Source organism: Leishmania major, chromosome 13 (genome assembly GCF_000002725.2).
Source record: "Leishmania major strain Friedlin complete genome, chromosome 13".
Taxonomy (NCBI): Eukaryota; Euglenozoa; class Kinetoplastea; order Trypanosomatida; family Trypanosomatidae; genus Leishmania; species Leishmania major.
This window is the reverse complement of record NC_007254.2, coordinates 585711-604931: the sequence shown is the minus strand read 5'-3', so window position 1 is coordinate 604931 and position 19221 is coordinate 585711. Positions and strand designations below refer to the sequence as shown.

The window sequence follows — 19221 nt, the reverse complement described above, 5'->3', positions numbered from 1 at the left end:
CTCTCCTTTGTTGGGCTTCGGCCACCCGCGTGTATCTTTCTGCCTTGATGCTGTTTCCTCTCATCCCTCCCCTCCCCCCTCCCCCAACAAGAAAAAAAGAACGCGAAGAAAGCAGATAAACACACGCGCACACGCACACCTTCGCTGGGAAGTCGAAAGGCATTGTCGTGCCATGGACAAGCGCCCAGGACGGGCGCATGGTGACTGACAAAAAGATGCATGTGCACGTGTGTGCGGGGAGGGGAACAGGGGTGTCGTGCGCACCGCACACGCGGTTGAGGTGCTCTGTCTCTGCTTTGGTGGGCTCTTTTCCTTCCTGCCGTCGAGTAGCACTCCTGGTGCGGCACGGTGGCGCATGGTGGCGGCGTGCCCGTTGACACCTCTTCTCCGCCTCCCTCCACACACCGCATTGTCTTTTCATGCGACCCATCTCGCCTCTCGGTGGATTTGTGCCACCAGAAGCGTGTTTTAAGTGTCGGGGCGTGCCTGGGTCGGCGATGTGTCGGGCTCTTGCAAGCCTGGTCGTGAGTGCGTGCTCTATACCGCTATCCTGTCGTCGTGTGTGCGTGTGTGTGTGTGTGTGTCGTTCCTCTCCTCACTGCCCTCTTCTACCCTCGCGCCTCTTCTCCGCCCCCCCCACCCCTCCACAATGACTGCTCGTTGCTTCGTGCGCCTTCACATACCACTGCGGCCGTCAACAGCAAGAGTGTGGGCACATACACACACACACATCGTCTCCAAAAAGAGACCCCACTCTCTTCCCCGCATACATACACACACAGGGCTCAGAGCCATCAACACCAACGCCCCAGTTAGCAGAGGTGCACTCAGGCCACCGAACAGAGAAAAAAGGGATCACCCAACAGAGGGGAGCGACACCGCATCTCACGTGTATGCGTGTGTGTCTGTGCCTCTGTGTCGGCACATCAGTGACGTGTGGTCATTTGGCTCTCTCTCTCGTACTTTTTTTTTGGTAGACTGAGCAGTGGCTCTGCGTGGTGGCGGTCGCTTCGCTGTGCTACCTGCCGTGCTGCTTCTGCGCGTGCGTGTTGCCCGCCACCTGTCGCCGCCAAAAATACAACCTCCGCCGAGACGCATATACGCAAACAAGCTCAGGCATCAGTGCACGGGGTCACATAGCAAATCTACATAGAAACACATTGCCATAGACGAACTGGCTCGGGAGGAGTGTGTGTGTGTGTGTTTGTGCAAGGAGGGCTGACAGACGCACACGCGCGCACCGGCAGCGCTAGCGTTTCTCGTTTTTTTTCTGTTTTCTCTCTCTGTGGAGTCCTCCCCGCTCTCTTATCCTTTTCGCGGTTGCCCTTCTGAGCAGCACACGCAGATTTGTTTCTGTAGGCGCACGGCCCCCCGCAGCAAAGAGACGACAAAAATCCCCCCAAGACGTATTAAACGGCGACGCTGGAATACCCTCGCCTGATTCATGCAGCGGGCGTACACGCCGGTCCCCCACTGCCTCAGTGCGCGGGCGCCTCTCCACTTCGTCGCTGCGCTGCGGCACCACAGCACGCGTAGCGGCGCTACCGTCGCGGCGAATGCGGCACCGTCACCATCACCCTCTGGCGGTCTTCAGCCGCTGCGGATTCGCACTCGCGGCTATGGCCCCTCTTCCGATCTTTTGAAGGGCATCCCGGAATTTGTGGCACTGAACGTGGAGGCGACACTTCACCCAGAGGACGCAGAGGTACAGCGCGCCGTGCTGGCGTTGTCGATGCCTAACCTCGCCAGTGTGCGTGTTACGCCGGTACTGCCGCACGGAGCTTACGAGAGCAAGGCTCCTCACCGCACCGGTGCCTCCTACGTGGATGTCATCAGCTCCACCGAGCGCGAGGTGATGGAACAGTGTCTGCAAGAGCAACTGGCAGTTGTGGCCAACCTCGTTGTGGACCAGGTGGAGCAGCGCACCGGACAGCAGCTGGATGCGCTGCACGTCACGTACGCGGACAAGATGAAGAGCTTCTCGGAGATCGTGCTCAATAGCATCCACGATGAGCTGCGGCAACTCCGCGTCGTGCGTGAGCGACAGGGTGCCGCGGAGCGAGGCAGCCCCAGCGCCGCCCCTTCTCACTCCCCAATGCCCATCGATGCGGAGGCGGTGGCGCGGCTGGTCAGCGCACGCGTTGCCGAGCAGCTCACCGGTGCCACCCTGCCCTCCAGCACCACCCCCACACCGCCACCAAGCAGCGACATGGCCTATCAACTTACTCGTTTGGAGGAGAGCACGGCGGCCCACTTTGAGGACTTGCAGAGGCGCATCACGGCTGTCGTAGCGAGTCGGGACGCGCCAGCGGTGACCTCGGCGCCGGCGGAGCTCCGCACTGCCGTCGTGGAGGCGGTTCAGAAGGCGGCCGCCGAGCAACAGGAGAAGCTCTCAAACTTGATCAATGACCTCCTGGCTGAGGAGCGACTGGCGGCGCGTGGAAGCGGCGGTGACGCGGCTGCGAACGCAATCGTCGACATGAGGGCGATCGAAGAGAGCATCGAAAGTGCCGTGCAGTCGGCCACCAATGAACTGCGCCGCACCATCACCAGCGAGGTGAAGAAGCTAGAAAAGTCAAAGGGCACCCGCGGCGAGGTCACGGCGGGCTCCGCAACCGACGCGGACATGGCGATCGAGATCGAAAAAGTTTTCGACGCTGTACAGTCGACGCAAAGCCGTCTTGCAGCAGTGGACGAGGTCGTGGGGGACATCTTCAAAGAGCAAGCCGCCACCCGGGACGCACTGCGGGTCATGCAGGAGGTTCTGCAGCGTCGGCTCGATGAGCTGCGTGGCACTGTAGCCACCGAAGCCACCGCTTCTACTCCATCGCCTGCTGCTGCCCCTGTTAATGGCGTGCCGGAGGCAGCTCAGCAGAAGATCACGGAAGTGTTGGAGCAGCTGCGCCGCGATGTATCGGCGACAAGCTCCATGCTGGAAATCCACAACGACAACGCGCAGCAACAACTCATGACAGTGGCGCAGGTGGTGAGCGACAGCGTCACAGCTGCCATCCAGCAGCATACGGAGGAGGCCCTGCAGTCCGCCATGACCACCGTCCAAGAGCAGCTCAACGCACTTCGAGAAGCCGGGGAGGCCGCGTCGGCCGCCGCCTCCGCGGCGCCACCGCCTGCAGCTGCACCGCCGTCCGCGCCGCTTTCGCAGGAGGTGCTAACGGACGCCGTGGAGGCTGTGCTCTCGCCACGGTGGGCAGAGCTTTCTGTGCAGGTGGAGAAGATGAACACCGCCAACAAACTCGCCATCGAGCAGCAGTTGCTGCACATCGCCGACAGCGTGTCGACCTCCGTCGCGGCAAGCCTGCAGGCGCAGCTGGAGGAGATGCGCACTTCTGCCGAGAGCCAGCTGAAGACTGAGCATGCGGCCAAAGAGCAGGGCTCCGTCAGCATCGACACGTCACCGGCAGCCACGGCGGCGCTGATAGAGAAAACGACGCACGAGCTCACGACACTTCGCGAGGAGCTGCTGCAGGCGTTGCAGGCCCAAGTGGGCAAGACGCCCGAGGTGAACTTGACACCCATGTACAAGTACATCGACAGCGTTCTCACCTTCATGAAGGAGGAGCTCAGCCTCCAGGAGACGAACCTGACGGCTAAGATGGCGTCGCTCGCGGAAACCGTGACGGCCGCCGTGCGCGAGCAGCAGGAGGCCACCGCGTCGAGCGCCTCCCTTGCAAAGCTGCAGGAGGGTGTGCAGGCGGTGCGGGAATCGGTGGAGGCGGGGGCGGCGAAGGCGGCTGCCTTAGCAGATGTGCCGCCTCCAGCCGCCCCCGGTGCCGCGCTGTCTGACATCAGGGAGCTGCTCTCGCCGATGGATACCGCTCTGGAGGCTCACGTCGCTGCACTGCGCCGGCTCGAGGAACGGCTGGACGAAGTTAGCCGCACCGCCGACGTTTCGTCAGTGCTGACGCGTCTGCAGGAGGCCAGCGAGCAGTTCCGCAGCGCCTCTGCCGCAGCGGCCGCGGCACAGACGGCAGAGAGAGACACGTTGCAGGTGCTTTTCCAGGATCACTTCACATCTCTCACACAGTCGCTCGAGGGCCGCGACGCCCGACTCATAGAGGCCGTCCGTGGCACCGCCACGAGTGCAGAGATGAGGGCGCAGCTGAGCAGCGTGCAGGACTCCATCCAGTCTACGGCGCAGGCACACAAGGAGGAACTGCTGACCGCGTTGCGCGAATCCGTTTCTGGCAGCGAAAAGGGACAAACGCAGCGCACCGACGCCCTACTGGCTCGAATGGTGGCGATACAGGAGGCAGTCCAGGAGCAGCACGCGTCTGTGCAGCTTCTCCAGCCGTCCCCGGCGCTTATTGGATTCTCTGCGGAGCAGCAGCGGGCTCAGGCTCGCATTCGCACAGCTACGCGGGATCGTCTTCGCCGCGTCACTCAACTCATCAGCGACCTCGCGTTAGTGCCGGCCAACAAGAGCGCAAGTGCTGCCGCCGAGGAGCTTCAGAATGAACTTGCGGGACTGCGGCAACTCCAGGAGGAGGAAGCGGCTCTTGTGCGCGAAACCAGTACGACAGGCACGGGGCCTGTGACGATGCAGTCCATCGTGCAGGCAGAGGTGCAGCGGGTGCAGGAGGAGATGCAGAAGGGCATACACGAGCTTAGCAGCCAGGGGCAGCTGCTGCAGCGCGACATCGCGGCGGCGGTGCAGTCGCTCGTGGCGAAGATCGACGACGTGGGGGGGAACACGAGCGGGCTTCCTTCCTTGGCCGACATCCAGGAACTGCTGGACGCCACGATGATGCGCATAGCTTCTCAGCAAAACGAGGAAGGCGTTCGTGCGTCGCAGCTGGTGGAGGCGGCAACGAGCCGCTCTGTCGTGGAGCTGAAGACGGCTGTGCAGACGGCACTGGTAGAAAGCGTGTCAGCCGCCGAGAAGCGACTCATCCCCTCCTACCACGCGAAAGTGGAGTCCACGCTGCGGACACATCTCACGACACACTCGACAGAGATCAAAACTGTCGTGAACAACGTGGCGGACACCGCCTCAGCGGCTGTGCAGCGAATAGAGTCCATCGCGCAGGACATGGCGAGCCGGCACACAAGCGCGGTGCAAGAGCACGCGACGTCGCAAGACACGCTGTGGCCTCACTCAAGCAGCGTCCAGCCCACAGCGCACGTGCCACTCTGGTGGCTCATCGCGAACCCGCTGCTGGTGTGTGCGATGGTGCTTTTCAGCATTTACTACGTGTTTGCTTGTCTCCTTCTGGCCTTCGTGCCAAAGCCGCCAGCGGAGGGCAACGTTGCTGGGGATAGGGTGACCAGTGCTGCGGCGATGGCGGTGGCGACGGGTTCCGAGATAGCAAATTCGCTTTCCAAGATGCCTCGCAAGGGCGGTCGCTACGTTGACCGGTACATGTAGTGCTGGCATGAGAGGCGGTTACTCGGAAATCAGTGCGTAGGTGATAATACAGGGCGGCATCCGAGATTCGAGGTGTCAGCCGACGTGCGGCTCTTCTGCGAACGCACACACGCATTGATCGGGGGCACCATGTGCGGAAAAAAGCCGCGGTGTTGTTGCGAACATGAGTGTTACCTTTGGCATTCTTGCGTGTATGTGTGTGTGTGTGTGTGTGTGTGGTCGCATAGAGCGTATCATCAACTGGCTTGTTATGGTGGGTGGGTATGTGCCTGTGAGGAGGAGTGCTCCGCGTACATCATGGCTGAGGTGCGCTTCTGTGTGGAGAGGCGTGTCTAACAGTTTGTGCGTGTGCCCGCGTCCCCGAGGTGGATGAGCGCTGTGCGGTATTCCCTGCTCGCACTTCCTTGCTTTGGTGTTCCTTTATTTTGCATAGACTGCGACTTCTGCGCCTTCGTCCATTCGATCTTCACCCTCTCGAAAGAGGCCGTGGACCGGCAGAGTACGCACGACACCCTCATTGAGTCTGTCAGGGCTCTGCGTGTCTGAGTAGTTTGCGTTGGTGTTTTTCGTTTACGTTTTCGGAGCCCTCCGCACAGCAGACTAGGTAGGGATGCGCATGCGTCTCTCTTCTTGGCCCCTCCCCCTTCGTGCTGCCTAGCTGAGGGTTGTTCGCGCCAGTGCCACGATCGAGTGGCGGTGGGCTTTGTGTGTGTGTGTGTGTGTGTGGCAGGTGGGGCAATACCCCTTTTCGGAGGTGCGATCGTTGGCTCATCCTTAGCAGCGGTGGATGCCGGCGTCTCATCAGCCATCTTTAGTGCCCTCGGCTCGTGATGAGTCATGGGCCTGCAGTCCTTCCCCCTCTTTGCCGCACGAGTGTACGGCAGCCCTTGTGTCGCTGCGCTGTGCATCTGAACTGTGAAGGACACATGCGCACAATGTAGTTCTCAAAAGAACAGTGGGGCGGCGCATCGAAACCGCCCCTCTCTCTGTTTTCACCATCTTCACCCCACCCCCACCCCTTCCCCGGCCTCACCGACCCCCTCTCCCCTCCACCCTCGCACCCGCGGTGGCGGTGGCCAAGTGCTTTCATCCATCGAACCAACGTAGTTCAACGGAGGGGACGACAGAGCAAAACACCAGCCAAAAAGGGGAAAAATACAGTAAAGAAACAGGTCTGTGTCCTCCTTTTTCTGCGCTGTAGAGGAAGGAGCGCGGCCCCCCCCCAGCGCACACCACTCACAAACACACGCGCGCACGCACACGCCCACGCAGGTGCAGAGGCTGCCACAGCGGGAGTGGTGACTGAGGACGATCAAGAGGAGGGCGACGCCGTCTTGTGCTTCTCTCATATCCATCTCTCTTCCCCATCGCTCTCGCTGTCCCTCCCCTTGGCTGCCCTCGTTGGGCCTCGCGGCGCGTGCTGCCCTTTTTTTCTTCGCTGCTTGCTTGTGGCTCTCCTTGCTAATTGTTTTCGTTTTGCGTCGTTCTTTCGCGCCCATGTCGCGCGTCTCCGTGCTTGCAGGGCAGAAGCCCAAGCCGAAGGAGTCGTTCAAGTTCCTGCGGCGCGATGAGGGGCGTCTGTCGTACTCGGCCGCCACGGCAGAATCGCCGTCAAAGAACGCCGCTAATGGTGCCGACGGCGCCAACATTAATCGTGAGCGCCGTGACTCCAAGGCGCTGCGCGAGGCTATCGCCTACGACATGCGCAATGCCAAGAGCCATGACCCGCTCGGGGAGGTGGTAGTGGCTGTTCCCCGCAAGGCACCTCCGCCCACGCGTGCGGTGAGTGCGCCTCCACCCAACACCAACGCATCTAGTGGGACAGAGAAGCCGGCAGCCGGGGCGCCGCCGCAGCGACGCCAACCTGCTCGCGCAGCGAACCCCAAGAAGCCGGAGTGGGTCGACCCTGAAATCCCACCATCGCCGCTGCTGCAGGCTCCGACACACACGGTGGTGGAGCGTCCGGCGGACAACTACTTCGAGACATCTTATAGCGATTCCCACAGCGGGGGTGCTGCAGCACTGTCGAGTGGCATCGGCCGGTCCGTCAGCCGTGGCTCGGATACCAATGGGGCCGACTTGGGACGGTATGGTGGACTCACCCCGCGGAGCGCCGCCATGGGGGCGCCGCGCTACGCTTCTCTCAAGTACGAGGAGTCGAGCGCCGCGCCATTGTCTGGCCAGGATCGCAACTACTTCCGTCGACCGCTCTACACGCGCGACCCCGCCCTAGGTTCCGACGCTCACTCACCAGCGGGCAGTCGCGTCCGCGAGGAGGACGAGCTCATCGCGAGCTTGGAGCAGGAAATCAAGGCTGCGCAGAAGGAGCGCAATCACTACGCGGACGCACGACAGCAGCTCGATCGTGAAAAGCAGCGCTTCGAGTCGTACCGATATGGTGCGCGGCAGCAGATGGAGGATGAGCGCGCTGACGCTGGTGACCGCCGCTCACGCGAGCAGCGCGATGCTCAGAAGGATCTGCGCGCCACAGAGGAACGCTTCAAGAATGTGTCGGCGCTGCTTGTGGCGGAGCGTGAGACAAACCGGCGCTTGTCGCAGGAGAACGACTCGCTGCGCACTCAGCTCGAGGACCTCACATCAACGATGCGCGAGGCGCACCGCATACACAAGGCGGAGGTGGCCCGGATGCGTCGCGACATCGACTCCCTGACGCGCCGCAACGCCGAACTGCTCGCCATGGCGAAGGAGCAGCAGCTGCAGTGCCTCGAAGGCGCGTCCGCCTCACCGTCGACGCGACAGAGCAGCAGCTCGCCCTTCTCCGTCTCTCTCGATCCCTCCGCTCAGCGCGCCTCCTCGGCCTCGTGTGAGGGTGGCTACGATGAAGACAACGATGCAGCCGCGGTGGGGGAGCGGCGGGCTTCACGAGCGGCCCCTCTTGCCGTCATGGACTTCACCCCCCGTGCCTCGTCCAGGGAGGCGGCGGCGCGCGAGAAGCGCAATCGGCAGATGCAGAACCGCATGCAGGCCGAGGAACAGGCGATGGAGGAGCGGAAGCGGCACCGTGAGCAGTATATCGCAGGCCGAAAGAGGGAAGAGCAGGAGGAAAAGACGCGGCACCGCGTTGCTGTGGACGCCGCCGCCGCCGCGACGGCGTGCCGCCGGAGTGAGGAGGATGATCTGCGAAAGGCTGCAACAGCTGCAGAGAAGGTGGTGGAGGAGCGGAAGATGTCGGGACACCCGGCTCGCACGCCGCGCATGCAGTCCGGCGCGTTATCCGTCAAACGACGCCCCTCCGTCAGCGCGGTGCACGCGCCGGTGGCGCCAAAGCGCCACCACGTCCCCACTCGGGAGGACCTGATTGGTGACATGGAGGAGTTCCCGACGGAGAAGTTTTGCGACGACGACGTCGTGTCGCAGACGGCTCTGGGCGACAACTCGAACAAGAAGGAGGTACTGTATCGCAGTGGCAAGCGGGAAATCCACTACGCGAACGGCACGGTGAAGGTCGTGCTACCATCTGGACACACAACGCTGCGCTTCACGAATGGCGACGTCAAGTGCACTTTTCCCTCCGGAAAGAGCACCTATTGGTACGACGCGGCGCAGACGATGCACACGCAGATGCCGGACGGTGTGCAGGCATTCGAGTTCCGTTCCACGGGGCAGACAGAGAAGCACTTGCCAGACGGCAGCAAGGAAATACTGTACCCGGACGGCATCTACAAGATGGTTCGGCCAGACGGCAGCGACGAAACCTTCTACCCCGATGGAGAACCGATGGAGGAGTAGCGGCGCAGCGGCGCGTTGCATCACGAGATCGCATCTTTGTTGGTTTTATTACCTTTTTGCGTCAGCATCTCTGCTCTCGCCTTGCCCGTTCTCTGACTGTATGCGGTATTGCTCCCTTTTTTCCATTGTTCTCGAAGCTGCCAAGACGGAGGTGTACGGCGAGGCGGTGCCGAGACGCGGCGCAGGGAGTAGGGCACCATACGGGGGTTCGCCAGGCAGATAAGAGATGATGACATGTACCTGTATTCTCTAGTCGTAGAAGCTTTTCTTGGTCCGTTGCTTCCTGTCTTGTGTGAGAGAAGATGTGCCAGTGAGAGGGCGCAGAATTCAGAAGTACAGAGAGGGCGTTAGCGTCGGCTCTCGGTGTTCTCCCGCGAGTATGTGTGTGTGTGTGTGTGGGTGTGGGTGTGTGCTGCCGCTGCCATGCTTGCATACCACCTTGCTTCCGCTCCCGCCACTTTCTTTCCGCACCGCCTTCCTTTTCTTCTGCTCCATCCGTGTCCGTTGTCCTGGGCTGTTGTATGCGCTGCATCTGATCATCTCTCCCTCTCTCTGTTTAGAGTTGCCCCCCTCCCCCCCTTTCCTCCCTTCTCCGCCTCCTTCTCTGCGTTTTTGTTGGTGTTGTGCTGCGCATCTTTGCTGGCATTTTGTTTTTCCCATTCTGTTTGAGGTCGCTTCCGTGTGTGTGTGTGTGTGTGTGGGTGGGTGTGGGTGTGTGGGCAAGTATGCGCTGTGTCCTTGTACTGCCCTCGGTTATCTTGTTCGCCTTGTTCATGTTGCTCAGTGCTTCTTTTTTTGTTTTTAGCTTATTTTCATAAACGTGTTTGCTGTTGTTGTTGTTCTTATTTTGCCGTCATCTTGTACGTCTCCGTGTATTTCGCTCCCTGGCTGGTGCTGTTGCTGCGGCTGACTGCTGGCAACGGCAGCGCGCACTTGCGTGTGCCGTGTAGCCGAGTGCGTGAGTGGTGGTTGGTGGGTCAAGGGAACTGAGAGGGTGAGGTGGGCGGGACAAGCTCGGGGATGCCACGTTGTCTTGCTGTTGTTGTCGTGGTGCCTCTCTTACCAACACGGTCATTCGACTCGGTTCGCCCCTCTTGGCGCTACTCCACCTTTTATTTCCCCTTCGCCTTCTCTCCCGCCCCGCTCTCGCTCTCTCGTCTCGGCCACTGCCGTTTTCCAGACGGCACACACACACACACACACACACACATGCGAAAACTGTGAAAGAAAAGAAGAGAGACACGCGAAGAGAAGACATGGCGCGAGGCCGCCTTCGCTACTCTCCTTTTTTCTGTGTGTGTGCGTGTGCACATAGACCCTCGTCGACGACAGGGATGAGACGAGGCAGGGGGGGGAGGGGCAGGGGGAGGGGCAGGAGGCTGTTGTCGGTGCCACTCGCGTCATGGAAGAGCGTGGCGGGAGGGCAACGATGTAAACATTGGAGATACCGCCAAAAAAAACGCATATGGCTTTACTTCCCTTACAAGGTGTGTACGTTCTCTTCCATACAAAATGAGTTCAACGACGCTCTCCCACCCCCTCCTGGCCCTGCCGCAGGCCCCACACATCCGCGCGGTGCGCAGAAGCAGCAGCAGACACACGCCGGTACAGCAGTGCGCCGACTCAGTCAGCTGAGCACGGCCCCCGTCTCAAACTCGACGCAGACCCTCTCTGCAGGTCGCCACCTGCTGCGCCCCTCGGGGAGGGGGGAGGGGTCCCAGGCCCCCCACACCAGTAGGCAGTGAGCGTCAGGCGGGATGCGTTCCAGTCACGCGGAGACTTCGCCCACCACATGGATGGCGCAAGCGTGTGCACTGTCGCAGGTCGCTCCGACGCAACGCCCTCCAGAACCTGACTGCCAGCATCAGCGGCGATGCATCGCTCTGACCTCCCTGCGTCGTGGGCATGGCAACCCCTGTCACCACCCGAAGTGGTTCGGCATGGGCAGGTATACCGGCTGCCTTGGTTCCCCCCCCCCCACACACACACACGCAGAGTGGGGTCCCCAGACCCTGTGATACCACGGTGAGGCGTCCCTTGTCATGAAGGCAAGAAAAGTATCAGAGACGGTACAAAAAAATAGCAGCGGTTATATATGTCTCCAGCTTCGCGGTCGCGGCGCGTGGGCGGCGGCGCGGGTCTTCGCACACGGCGGTGGAGCTGCGGACACACGGGGCGACGGCCTCCGCGGCCACTCCGTTTGGGTGTTTGCGCTGCCTTTGCGAGCGAAGGTGGAGCCTTCGCTCTAGCGCTGCGTTGCATCGGCAACAACCACTCGGCCCTGCGGAAAGAGCTGCAATGCTGCGTCTTGTGGCGGTAGACCGCGCGCTCGTCGTTACATCCGGTCTAGGAAAGGCGTAGTCGTTGTGCTGACCATGCTCCCACTTCCACCCTCGCCGTTACTCGTCTCTTCCTCTCCCTCTCTGCATGCGCGCTGCGGTGGGCGCGCCCCGCATGCGTAACGCGTCTGCTCCGCAGCAACTCGGCTTTGTCACATCTCTTTTCTTTCCGCCACTTACGTCCTTACGCGCGATTCCGTCCCCTCCCCGACTCGATCCTTCGTTCTCAGAGTTTTCTCTCGGAGTGGCGTGGTTGTCTTGCAGGCCCCTCTCGTGTGCGTGTTACGACACCCCTCCACTGCCTCCCTCCTTTGCGGCTTCGGTCATTTGGGCTGCCGTGCGCTCTTGTCTTTGCTGCACTGGTGCAAGCTGTCCTCCCTCGGCGGCCTTTTCCTCAGACAACATATTCACTTGCACTTGTCCCGCAAGCCGACGACGATGGTCGAGGTGCCGCGTAACTTTCGCCTGCTGGAGGAGCTAGAGACCGGCGAGAAGGGCACGGGAAGCAACCAAAACGTCTCTGTGGGTCTCCGTGACACGGCTGACATCTTCTTCCACTACTGGAACGGCACCATTGTAGGCCCCCCTAGCACCGCCTTCGAGTACCGCATTCTGTCGCTTGAGATTTACTGCGATGAAAACTACCCGAAAGTGCCGCCGCACATCCGCTTCCTCAGCAAGGTGAACCTACCCTGCGTCGACCCCGATGGCACGGTGAATCGCGAAAGGTTCCACGTTTTCAGGAGCTGGGACCGCCGAACAACGATGGAAATGTGCCTGTCGGAGCTGCGGAAGGAGATGGCGCAGCCACAGAACCGCAAGCTGGTGCAGCCACCGGAGGGGTCTATGTACTAAGAGTTTGTCTGTCCGCGGGTGTAATACTGCGAGGTGGCGCCACTGTTGATTGTGCTTTTCCGTGTCTGCGAAGCCGTGAACTGTGCTCTCGCCACTTCCGCAGACAGACAGACAGACACACACACACACACACACACATTCGCAAGCACTCTTCAGTGAATGCACAACAGGAAAATAGCTAGCGTTAGCGCAGCAGCGTCGGCGGCGCGCGGCGGGCCGCTTCCCGCTCGTCCGAAACCTTCCCCCTCTTCATATCATCCCGTGATGGCTGTGTGTACCTCTGCGGTCTTCTCTGCCTCCGTGTTTCTCTGAGTTCTCTACTTGTTAGAAACGAAAGTCGGCACCATCGCAGGAGGTGGGCACCACTGTGGCGCTGTTCTCATGCCTTCGATGCCAGTCCTTTGCGGCGTGGAGGGGGGGGGAAGGCGGGGGAGCATCGACTGAGCGAGAGCAGAGTGAGAAAATAGTGGATGAGCACGAAGAAAAATGCGGTGAAAGTGAACGACAGCGCGCAGACGCGGTGGTGCGTGGAAAGGGAAAGCCAATCAGCAGAGATAGGAAGACCGAGACAGGCGCACTCCTCCCCCTCCCCGCATGACGACCAGTGGCACCACGTGCCGGCACTCTCGGGCCCAATCACGCTGCAACGACCGCTAACAAGGTGAAGGACATCGACGTTTAGGGCGTGGGTGTGTCGATGTGTGCGGATCTGTGCCTTTTGCTTGCGTGCCCAACACACCCACATCTCTCTCTCTCTCTCTCTCTCTCTATATATATATGCATACACACGCACACACGCACACGGACACTTTCCCCTCTTCGCGCTCATCTGTTCTTTCTTTTTCTTCAGTGTGTGTGTGTGTGTGCGTGTGTGTGTGTGTGCGTGTATCTCTGTATTTACAGTCTGTTTGCCACATGCCGTGCCATCACGGTGGCTTGGGCTTCTCCCAAGTCTGACGTAGCGCTTCCCTCCTCCCCTCGCTTATGTTTACCATGACAATGTGCGCAAGAGGCGGATGCGTGGGCTGAGTTCTCTTCCGTTGATGTGCTGTGTGTCTTTTCTTTTTGTTGTTATTTTGTGTGCCTCAGCACGGCTCTCCCCTTCTACTACTCTGTCTCTCGATACCTACACCTCGTTCTGCCTCTTCACCACTGACCAGAGCCCCTCTCTTCTCTCTTGTGGTTTTACTTGCGTGAGCGACGGAGCTTGTCATGTACGGCAGAAAGCAACAACCACCATTAATAGTGAAGACGAGGAGGAGGAGGAGGTGTCGCTATAAGCAGGGCCCTGTCCTACGCGGAATTCTGCGTCCTTGACGCTGCTTGGGTGGGTGCGCAATGCGCAAGCTGTGGTCTTTTTGTGTGTGTGCGCCGGCACATGTTTTTGCACGGGCCCTTTCCGCTTGAAACACCCATTTCCTGCCAAGGGCGTGTGGACTCAAGAGGTAGAGTACCCCATGCCGCCGCAGACTCATGGCAGCGCCCAACCTGCCGAGGCACATGCGGGCCAGCCATCCAGACGCACGCCCCTCATGACCTCGGCGGACGTGGAAGGTGAAGACAGCGTTCTCCGCATCCCCAGACAACAACGTCGTCCTGAAGCTGGCCGCATGAGGCGCAGAATGCGAGCGCCCTGTGCGCACGCGCTGTCGAGCACGGCTGGCATGGTGCCTCACGCCCAGACAAAGCATCGAGAGGCGAGAGGGGCACGAATGCTGGGCGGAAAAGACGCGAAGGGATCCACGCCAATCAGCCCAAAGGTGCGTGTGCACGACATGCGCGGCATCCCTCACGTCCGACCGGGTGGGCCGATGAGGCACAGGCGCTGGAAGCGTGACGAGAGCATCCCGCATGGCGCCAGCGAGTCCTCCGGGCTCCCGTGTGGCGAGCCGCCGCACCGTATTACGGGGTGCCGCGGCTTGGGGCGACTGAGGGCAGAAGCGTGGCGTACAGGCAGAACACAAGGGCTCGGAGGGCCCTGACCGGCGCCTGGCCAGCTTCCCCCTTGAGCTCATCCGGCAAGCGCCTGGACCACCCGCTAGTGCCCGCACGACAGACGCCACCACTTCCGCCCCCTGGAGCAGAACCCTGAAGGCGGTCCACTCGGATTGAGGCGTGCAGTGCACCCGGAGTCAGTGTGGCGCGAATCGCGCAGCACGTACGCGGAGAAGGGACGAGAGGGACACGCTAGGCGCATGACCCCGATTCGGCGGCAGACGGCTTGTCCTGGACGACCAGGAGATTCAGCCGCAGTGCGGCAGAGGCGGGTGAGCGGTGGTTGTGTGTATGCGTCTATTGGCTGACATGTTCGTAGTAGAACGACACGGTGAAGGAGAAACATTGATGTTGGGGCCTCTGCACATAAATGCTTTGAGCGCTGGCAGGCCAGAGGCAAAACTCATGGTGATGCAAGCAACGAGCCGCGCGCACGTGCCACTAGAGGTGCAGTGCCGCTCTGTGCTCACGCCCTGAAACACAACGAGCGTGCACAACGTGTACGTGTGTGCGTTCTGGTTCTCTTTTCTCCACCGGGCCTCACACGACAGAATGCCTGCCACTTGGACAGTGCTGCATTGGGCCGCGCTGCCCCCTCCCCCCACAAACGCATGCCTAACTTTTTTCGCTATTTGGTGTTCCTTTCCTCCTGCCGCTTGCACCCCCGCCCGGCACCCCCCCCCGCTCCCTCCTTCACATACACCTGCTCATGCGCACCCAAAGGAGCACGCAATACGCCCCGCCAATCTATCTTCCGCCCTCTCACTCGCTTACCGTTGTGTTCTCTTGCTTCCTTTTTTTCTCGCGGTGGCATCGCAGCGTTGGCGACGAGCGTCTTGAGAGATACATACATGCATATATCTCTATCTGTACATCTGTATATACACATTCCGTTCCTGTTGCTGGATTTTCTCTGCCCGTGTCTGTGTGAGTGCGCACATCTGTTTTACACGTACGGGGCATACATTCCTCACTCGTACGCTCGTCCAATTCACCTCCAACTTGCCCCCATCCCTCTCCCTCTGCTTCTGTGCTCTCCACACGCTCCTTGCACGAAACTACAGTCAAAAGCGGAGGGCGACACACGCACAAAGACGCATCGCCGCTCAAGCAGGTAATTGAAAGCCACACATCGGAAAAAGAGGAAGTAACAAGAAAAAGAGAGAGAGATCGTAACAGGGCCGAACAGGTGTATTGCCCCTTCCGCTCTCTTCCTCGCCCGCGCTCTCGTCTCTCTGTTACTCAATAACGCCGACAAACAGTGGGGCTTACAGACACCGATTGCAGCCAACTAAAGAAAGAAGACAGTACGCAAGGTGACGTTCACGTTGGGAGGGTCTGCAGGAAAATTCAAGCAATTCGAGCTGCCACCTTTCCGCTCCACCCCGCCCATCGTGTCCCTCTCATCTTGGCCAGACACACATCGGGGTCACGCACAAGTTGAGGTACCCGCACCATCAAGAGAACCACCGAAGCCGAGGGCGAAAAGCACACAGAGTTTTTCCCCTCTGTAATCCGACGTTCCTTGCAAGACCCATTCTTTTTTCCACAAGTGTTCTCTCTCCCTCTGCAGGCTGTTCTCTATTGTTTTCTCCCATTTCGTCTGCATGTCTGAGCAGCGCTGACTTCCAAACCGTCCCTTCTCTATCCCCCCCCCTCCCCTCCCCCTGGCGCCTCTGTCGCTTCTCTTCTCGTGTGCTGGTGGGAGAACTGAGTGCTTCATCGTGTTCCTGTTTCTTGATTCTGCTTGTACATCACGCCGCTTCACTCTAGCTTATTGTTCCCCATCCCTGCTTCTTTTTTTTGGTTCGGCTTGTGTGTGTGTGTGTGTGTGTGGCCCATAGCACGTTTTGCGTTGTCTCGTGTGCACTTGTGTTGGTTTCCGTGTGCTGGTGCGTTGCTCCGGCTTTGACCCTTCTTTGTGTGTCTTCGTCCTACACATCCTGACGTGCTTGCCCGCTTTTATTTACTGCTCATTCTGTAACTCCCTCCGCTTCTTGTTCAGTCTCTCTAGGCGTTGGTCTCTGTGCTCGGACAGGTCGATAGCCCGATTTTTTTTCCTTTTCCGTTTTTTGCATTTTCTCTCTCTCTCTCTCTCTCTCTGTGTGTGTGTGTGTGTGTCTGCACCCTCTCTCTCTCTCTCTCTCGCGTTGTATGGTGGACCCAACGCCATCTTTTTACTGTGTTGTCTCTCTTTTTCGTTGGTTGTCCTCGCAAGCGTGTCTCCGTTTTTTTTTTTCACGCCCTCCCCCCTCCTCGCCGCCTTCCCATAGCGTTGTATAGGGCTCTTGGTTCTCTGGTTCTACTTCACGTGTTTCAGCGTCTTCCAAAATTTCTATTCCTCTTTTTGTAGTTTACCCTTTCTTACTATTATTCCTATCTCGTTCGCGGGTGAACTTGCGTGTGTGTGTGTGTGTGCCCACTCATCTCACCACCACCGCCACCACCACCACCCCTCCTCCCTCCTTTCCATCGCATCTCCATCACTCCTTGGTACTTGAAGCGTGTTTCTTCTCCTTTAGCGCGTGCTTTCGGATTTGGCATAACGCCTCTTCTGTCATTTCTCGTGTTGTGCCTTATTATCGCGGCTGCTTCCCCCCCCTCCCTCCCTCCCCCCTCTCTCTATATATATCTATACATATATAGAGAGAGAGATAGAAGGAGAGAGAGAGACACATATATGTAGGTCTTCTGTTCTCTTTTTTTTTTGTCTTCCGTAGTCCCCTCCTCACACCGCCTTACGTTGTTGCGTTTTTGTTGTTGTTGTTCCGTTGTTGTGTTCACCGCTCCTTCCTCCTTCAACGCTCTGCGCCTGTGGTTTTCTCTTGGTACCGACGACGCGCTCTACGTGCGACGGTGCCGGTGTAAACTCTCTTGCGTGTCCCTCTCCCTCCACCTCCCTCGCTTCTATTCTACTCGCTCCTTGTTTTAGGTTCCTCTTCCCCATCCGTGTGTGTGTTTGTTTGTATGTGTTACACGGCGTTCATCTCTGCACTGTTCCGTCTCTCTTTTCTTTCCACTGTATCTCAGTCTTTTGGCTTTCCTACGGGAGCTGTCACCCCCCTCTCTCTCTCTCGTCGTTGGTGTGCTTGGTTTCTCTTCTGCGTTGCTCTCACACGCTACACCGCTCATCACCACCGCCAGCGAGACGAGGCGCTTCCTTTTCTCCCTCTCTTGCCTGCCAATCATTCCGACATTTGCTGCTGTCGTCCCGCTGCCCTGCGACCCTCTTCTGCCTTTTGTTGTTGCGGTTGCGGTGGTGGTTAGCTGACAGCGAGCGAGTGGGAGAAGAGACGACGGCCATCAACGCAACAACCACAAAACGAGAACTCGGCGCGGATTTTCCGAATCAAAGTGGAAGGAGGGCCGTTCCCTTCTCGTCCCGCACTGCCGTCAACACCAAGCAACGAGCAGCAGAAGGCAAGAGGCCGGTGGCGTTGTCTCGAGACACACACTTCCGCTAGCCTTCTTGTTGTTTTGTTGTTTTGCGTATTGCTACGCGTTTCTGTCCGCGTGTGCGTAGGTGGGTGTGGAGAGGCAGAGAAACAGGGGGGGAGGGTGCGAAAGCATCACGTGAGGGAAAACGAAAGCGTAGTCGAACGTGGAGCGGAGTTTTTTTTTGTTTTGTTTTGTTTTTTTTTCTGTGGTTTCGTTTGCGTTTTCTACTTGTGTTGTCCTTGTCGTCGTTGCACATTCCATCAAGTGCGAGGCAGCAAAAACAAAAGCGAGGGAGAGAGAGAGAGAGCTTCTCTTTCTTTTGCATTGATCTTGGTTCGCTTGACTGATAGGAAAGGGTTGCATCGATTCGACACGCCGATAGAAACTCATACATCTGTCGTGGACACCGGCCCACACATACTACTTCTTTTCCCTCTCTCTTTTTGTATATCTGCACTCGAATCATAGTTTGAGCGCGCGAGCGTTTTTCTCTCCCTTCTGTCTTTTCGGATATCTCTCTCCCTCTCCCTCTCCCTCTCCCTCTCTCTGTGTGTTTGTGTGTGCGCGAGTGTGATTGTCATCAGCGGGTACGCACGTCCGTAGTCTACCCCAGTCTGGATATATGCTTTCTTTTTTTTTCTTGCTGCTGTGTTGTCCCGCTCCCTTTTAGTTGTACGTTCAAAAGTGTCTTCACTGTTTCTCTACTGCCATCCCCCTTCCTCCGCGCTGCGTTTCCCCATCGTGGCGCTGTCTCTGTTTCGGTGTGCGCATCGGTTTGTGCACTCTCGCGCGTTGCAACTCAGCAAGGCAGCACTGCGTGAGCCTCACCCTTTTTTCCCCCATAGCTTTCACCTTGTGAAGTCTCACCACGTTGCCTGCTGTTCAGCACGCACGCACACACACACTCCTGTGCGCGTGCTTACGCGACTGACCAACCTTTTCTGTCGCTTGTACCCTTTTTTTTATTTGGTGCTCGTCACGACACACACGTGCATACGAGCGAGGAGGCGAAACCGAACGGAGCGAAGCGCCGAAGTCGGGCACAGACGCGCTGCACGCAGACGCGCAACTGCGACAAACAAACAAACGAAAAAGAGAAGAGCACGAACGTTCGCCATTGATCACACACACAAAAAAACGACAGGGAGACCACCGCCCACTGCGTCTTTCTCGCGACACCTCGATTGCCACGCAGTGACCACCGAAACTCTTACCCCACCCCCCTCCTCCCCTCAGTGTCTTCTCCTCGAGCTCCCCGGGCCTTCTACTCCCTCGACACCACTGAAACAGCCGTTTTTGTGTGGATCAGAGGCACGCACGAGTCGATTGAAAAACAACAAAAAACGATATATATATATATATATATATAACAGACAGCTCAGCGGACCGAGTCAAAACCGTTGCCGTGTCCTTCGTTGTTGTGAGTGTGTGTCTCGCTCTTGCTCCTGTTCTTCCTCT

The 19221-nt window shown here is 58.9% G+C and overlaps 3 protein-coding genes across 3 annotated transcripts; all 3 read left to right on the top strand.

Annotated features, from left to right (window-relative positions):
* Positions 1 to 1732: 1732 nt before the first annotated feature.
* LMJF_13_1600 (conserved hypothetical protein) lies at positions 1733 to 5386 on the top strand (the record flags this gene model as incomplete). Its single annotated transcript, XM_001681852.1, has 1 exon — positions 1733 to 5386. One exon carries the CDS (start codon positions 1733 to 1735, stop codon positions 5384 to 5386), a length of 3654 nt encoding a protein of 1217 aa, XP_001681904.1.
* A 1497-nt stretch (positions 5387 to 6883) lies between these two features.
* On the top strand, positions 6884 to 9136 carry LMJF_13_1590 (conserved hypothetical protein; the record flags this gene model as incomplete). Its single annotated transcript, XM_001681851.1, has 1 exon — positions 6884 to 9136. One exon carries the CDS (start codon positions 6884 to 6886, stop codon positions 9134 to 9136), a length of 2253 nt encoding a protein of 750 aa, XP_001681903.1.
* A 2777-nt stretch (positions 9137 to 11913) lies between these two features.
* LMJF_13_1580 (ubiquitin-conjugating enzyme-like protein) lies at positions 11914 to 12330 on the top strand (the record flags this gene model as incomplete). Its single annotated transcript, XM_001681850.1, has 1 exon — positions 11914 to 12330. The coding sequence occupies one exon, from the start codon at positions 11914 to 11916 to the stop codon at positions 12328 to 12330; it is 417 nt and encodes a 138-aa protein (XP_001681902.1).
* Positions 12331 to 19221: the final 6891 nt, after the last annotated feature.